The sequence below is a fragment of the Volvox carteri genome (genome assembly GCF_000143455.1).
Source record: "Volvox carteri f. nagariensis unplaced genomic scaffold VOLCAscaffold_94, whole genome shotgun sequence".
NCBI lineage: Eukaryota > Viridiplantae > Chlorophyta > Chlorophyceae > Chlamydomonadales > Volvocaceae > Volvox > Volvox carteri.
This window is the reverse complement of record NW_003307637.1, coordinates 329,965-335,713: the sequence shown is the minus strand read 5'-3', so window position 1 is coordinate 335,713 and position 5,749 is coordinate 329,965. Positions and strand designations below refer to the sequence as shown.

The following is a 5,749-nucleotide window of genomic DNA, read 5'->3' as shown; positions in this document are numbered from 1 at the left end:
GCGGCTGGGACCGGCACTGATGACCCTTGCCCAGTCGCTCCCATTCCCGTCATGTCGCCCTGCTTCCGGCTCTCCTGCTGCTGCTGCACTAGGTTCTTCCTCTTCTGCTGCTGCTGTTGTTGCTTAGGAATAGGCGGTGGCTGCGGCTGCTGCTGCTGCTCCCTTTGGTGCGGCTCTTGCATCTGTTGCATCTGTCGCAGCTCCTCCTCCTTCCAGTAGTGTTGGTTCTGTCGGTTCTGTTGGTTCTGCTGCTGCTTCGGGTGCTGCTGTCGCTGCCGGCGCTCCTCCTGCTGCTGCATCAAGCCGCTGTAGACCTGCTCCAGGGGCGTTCCCGCCAGCAGCTGGGGGATGTCCCAGAAGTACGGTGACTGCAGCAGCTCTCTGGCGGTGGGTCTGTCGCTGGGGTCCAGCTGCAGACATGACTCGACCAGGCGGAACAGGTCCGGGTCGCAGCCCAACAAGCGCTCGCGGAGGGTGCGGCCTCGCACTGGCACACGTACTCGCACGAGACTGGGATTGCAGGTCATGTGGACCAGTTGGGCGGCAGTCAGGGGGCCAAAGCAGCGCATGACGCGCCACAGCTGCTCGCCCGTGGATTTGCCTGCGTGCCAAGCAGGCATCCAGATGGGGAGGGAAGGGTGTGTCGCGTCACAAACTACTGAAAGGGAGGACGCGTTGCTCTTGATTGCCACGTGGTGAGGGCCGCTGCTAATATCCTGAAAGGTGGAATGTTAAGCCGCGGGTGGGCTGATGGGAATGTGGAGGGAGTCCTCCCCCGTGGAAGGGGGAACCCTGCCAACCCGCTGGGCTTTCCACAGCGCCAAACGGGCTGCTAAGGCCTTTTGGCTCTGATGTATTACGATCTGTTCGACCTTGTGTGTGGCCGTGTTGAAAGAACCAATGAGCTGGTAGGGGAAATGGAAACGGCGGAAGACGAAAAGAGGGAACGTTCAATTTCAGGGCCCCTTTTCCCTTTTGTGCGTGGCTAAGCCACATACGATTACGATCACACTCCTGGCTTCCAAACTGCCAAATTCCCAGCAGGTACGGATAGTTCGCGCAACCCATGGATGCTATCAAAAAAGATATAACCAATATGAGGCCGCCAACGGACCCCAATGGTGATGCCCTGGGGGGCATAGGACACTGCTGACAGGGTTCGGGGATTTCGACATTCCCCGGGGTGGGTTTTCGGGTTTTAGGGGTGGGTGGATGGGTGGGATGTGGGTTAGGGGTGGTCGCCTATCTATTCCTTCGTGACTACACCTAACCCCTGATCCTCTCAACACACACCTGGAAACAGAGGCTGCCCTGTAGCCAGCTCTGCAACCGTGCAGCCCAGTGACCAGATATCGCAGGCGGGGCCGTAGCGGTCACCCACAAGCACCTCTGGAGTATGCAGGGATGAGGTCAGCAGCGGATGAAAGGAAACAGCGGTGGTTGTTGCAGATCAAGGCAGTGCAACTGCAACATAATCAAAATGTTTCAATACACAGCATCTCAAAAGGCCTTTTCAACTGCAAGTTAGGAAGATGCAAGAGGGAAGTTGGTGGCTTGGAAACCCTAACCCCCCGTGGCATGCATCCTCCCCCCCTTCTGTGTGCCTCACCACTCTTACCCCAACAGCCCCACTCCCAGTCATGCCTGTAAAGGACCCGTCGCGCACGCGGCTCACCCGACACCAGTGCGGCCCGGCCCCCCTCAATTTTCCCCTGCTGGCCTCAACCTCCCTCGCTGTCGCGTCCTTCTTTCCCTCCTTCCTCTAAACCTCCCCACATGCCCGCACCTCTTCCTCCCTCCTCTCACACACACCTACCTGGTGCCCGGTACCAGCGAGTGACCACATAGCTGGTCAAGTCCTCCGCGTCCCGGGGGCCGCAGTGGGTGGTACGAGCGAAGCCAAAGTCACACAACTTGACCCCGCCGCCCTCCGACAGCAGGATGTTGCCCGGCTTGATGTCGCGGTGCACGACCTGCGTGGATATGTATTCACGCAGCCATGTCGGAAACAGGAGATCAAATGTGGGAAAGGTTATTGGCACCAGCAGCGCGGAAGGGTGCCCATCACAGCGTGAATTCGCGGCAAGCAATGGCTCCATCTCTTTTTCCCTCATATCCGGCTCCATTGCCCAGGCAGATCGTTTCGATGTGATTCCGCCATGACACTTCAGGATGGGCGAATTTGGATATGAGGATCGAGCGAGCCAGCTCTAGCGACTGAACTGTGGACTCCCTCTTTCAATGACCCGATACTGCCCCTAACCTCCAGCCAGTCATTTATCCTACAGGGTTGCAGCTGGGTGAGCTGCCGTGCTGCTTATTACCTTGCGCCGGTGCAGATATACGAGAGCCTGCAGCAGCTGCCAAACCAGTAACTTGAGTTGACGGTAAGGTAGGCCGTCGGGATGCTCGTCCAATTCCTGGTACGCGCTGTGACCCACGTACGGAAACACCTGGGTACGGAAGGCATGGTGGCGGCAGCGGTGGCTAATGACATGCGACGGCGGGGACAAAGCGCTGCCTGTCATGATGGTGGATGGCGACGGGTCCACGTATTTCATTACGCGTATTTGACAAATTTTCAGATGTTTGCTGCTGATGGCATTGGGCGCATCGTGGCTGCGGTTGGACGACGTGGTGGTATGGCCATTGAAATGGAAGTATGGCTTTACGATTTTTTTTGGGGGGGGGGGTGCTGTACATAGCGCATAGCGGATACTGCTGGGTATCTGTAAATTCACTTACAGTCACCTCGATCAACGAACCAAGACTCGTTTCATGGGCAGCATACGCTTGTGCTTTCCTCCCAATCATCCCGGACCCCCTTACTGAACCACCTCCTTAGCCACACACATATATGACCCACCTAGCCCCCCTCGCTCCTCACCATATACACCCGGCCCGACTTGGACTTGAAGGCCTCTATCAGCGGAATGATGGCAGGGTGTTTGAGCGTCTGAAGCACCCGCACCTCCCGAACTGCAAGACGCATAATCTGCGAGGGCCATCGGCGGGGTCAGGGGTCCAGTGTACGGCATTGGGAATATAATGAGCGTGATCAGAGTGAAAGAAACTGGAGAGGTATGTGGCGTGAAGAAGCTATGGGGGCTTTTGTCAGCGACCCTGACAGTCAGTACAACGAGGAAACGCCGTTCATGAACGCCGACCAGCACCCGAAGGATAGGAAAAGTGGTGGCGGCGACAACCTTGCCCATAAATGTATGTATGTATGTACGTACGTATCTATGCACATACGAAAACCTTTGCCTGTTTAGCTCCAGCCTTTGTCTCTCTTCCTCTTCTCGAGCTAATCTTTCCTCTAGTTCCAGTCTTTGCCTCTCTTCTTTCTGCTTCTGTTTTTTTGCTCTTGCTAAAACCTCTGCATTATACTTATTATAATATTCTTCTTTCAACTTTTGCTGTCTTACTCTTTCCTCTTGCCTGTCTAGCTCCAGCCTTTGTATGTGTGCACATACGTATGTATGACGCAGCAAAGCTTCCACCTCCCGCTTCCCCGCCACGCACAATCTTTCGTTCACGTTCGCTCTCCTTACCCACACTGCCACCCCTCCTCTTGCACCTTTTGCCCCTAACACGTACTGTGCACAGGGCCTCGCTTCTCCCTCACCCCTTGCCAGTATTGGTTTTGCTTGCTGACACCGACCAGCAAGGCCCCCTACCTTTCCCAGTCACAACCCTAACCGCGTTTGCGCGTTGGTTAAGGCCTTGACGTACATGCAAGCCCCAAAGCCAACCCTCAAACCGACCTCTGGTTCCTCATGCGCCTGCTTCATGCCCTTGATCGCTACAAGTCGCCCAGTCGCCCGCTCCACACACTTCCAAACGAAGCCGTAGGCACCTAGGGGAATAGGACCGCCGGAGGCGATGACGGCGGCAAGCAGGGGATGGTTTTGGCCTATTTTGGCACTGATCAAACAAAACAGCGCGGGCATGATCAACGGCTGACATTACTGCAGCAGCAGGTGCAGGATGCATCGCTGGATGGAGAGCCGCAGGCCCTTACACAGACGACAGGACCAAGGGAGGAAAGCAAGCGGCATCCAGGATTTGCTTGGATTGAAGTCAGGGTGACCTTTGTATTCATCCGGCATGAGGTCTTGGTGCAGGTATGGGTATCTCTTTTAGCTCTTGTTTAAAGAGCGCACGTGGAGCGTTCTTATCGTGTTGGAAACTGCCCATCCCATCAGCACTGAGCATGTGAGTAAATTTGCCTCGGCAGCCCCGGGGCCAACTCTGTACGCCTGCAGTCCGTTTCGGCGCGCGTACCTTCGCCCAAATTCGCAAGGTACTCGTAATCCTGCGTGCAATTACCACCAAGGCGTGCGAACAGGAAAGGGTTTGCGCCGAGGTCAGCATTGTCCCGCAGGCGGTTAGGTGCAGCGGGGTGTGGCTGATCACGAAGGTATGAAGCTTGGATTACTGGGGAAGGCCCCTCCTTCGCTAATCCTAACGACTCCGAAACGCCCGATCCGTTACTGCTACTGGTGTGCCAGAGGACGCAACGGGCAACAATAGGTCCTGGGCTGCGTGTCTGCGTTAAAGCAGCATCGTCAAAATGTTTTACTTATCTCGCATCCCGTTTACCGCACCTCCATGGGAAGGGGGCCCGGCGCAAAAGCAAAGAGAGCCGTTAATCGCACGTGTTCGTCGACCGGCTGCGAAGGCGAATGCTCCTAGACATAGTTGGAAACCAGCAATGGGGTTTCATGAGGATGTCTTTTGTTTATCTGGCTCCAAAGAGGTTGGCCATCCACGTCTTCGGCAGTCCCGTTCACCGCCTAATGTACTCCGGTAGACAAGGTAGAAGGCCGCGGTTCGTCGCCAGTTTATTACGCATTCAAATCTAAATCAGATAATTCAATGTCATATGATACTGGAGATGGGTGTTTCCAACCTGCGTAGGACGACCGAAGAAAGACCCGAGCAGTTTAATCCTAAATCGCAGTGCTTCAGTTCAAACACTGAGCTTATTGGTTGCGCTCGTCTATTGGTTAAAGGTTTCAACGCGGTTTGGCACTGGTATTGTACTGCTGGCCAAGTTTGCGACGAGCAGTCCGTATCAGGAAGCGTTCACGCGGTTTCTGCCATAATGACTTCCTTAACAGTTATAAGTATGGCTTTAACCAACTTGGAGGTTGGTGGCGGTGGTAGGAAAATTGCCGTGAAATTAACCGCCGTAACATAGCCAAACCTGAAACGAAACGAGCAATATTCAAGTCAATTACCTACATTTTATGCCCAATTGAACTAAGGTATGACGTGTACATGCTTAGGATATCGGTACTGCACGTATCGAAAATCCAGTTTGGATGCGCCGTATCGCTACTATGTCAGAAAATCCAGAACAGTCCAATTGCAAAAGCTTAATTGAATGGGATTAAGTTGATTAGAGAATTTCCGTCCTTTTGCCTTCTGCTGACCCTTGCCTGATTCTATTCCCAACTTCGGGGCCATAAGAACGTTGTATAACAATGAAATGCACAGCACGAAATTCTTTGCGCTAAAGAAACCTTCGACTTGACGTTTTTTTGACGTTTTTTGATTACAAGCTTCTTGAGCTTGTACGGCCAGGGATGCGACCGTATTCCATATTAATACGCCAGCTAATACGCCCGTATTAATACGCCGAATACGCCAGCCAGTTGGGCTGTTTATGCGTTGGCGTATTGTTGGCGTATTGTCGGCGTATTGTTTGTCGTTGGGTTGTCGTACAGTCTGAAAACTCGCC

General features: G+C 54.1%; 1 protein-coding gene across 1 annotated transcript; it reads right to left on the bottom strand.

Moving 5' to 3' along the window:
* Positions 1–356: 356 nt before the first annotated feature.
* VOLCADRAFT_69465 (uncharacterized protein) lies at positions 357–3,953 on the bottom strand (the record flags this gene model as incomplete). The annotated part of the gene is made up of 6 exons (XM_002958422.1): positions 357–601; positions 1,294–1,389; positions 1,817–1,973; positions 2,325–2,453; positions 2,888–2,995; positions 3,768–3,953. Coding segments are annotated over 6 exons (921 nt in total), but the record flags the coding sequence as incomplete, so codon positions are not given.
* Between the last annotated feature and the right edge of the window lie 1,796 nt (positions 3,954–5,749).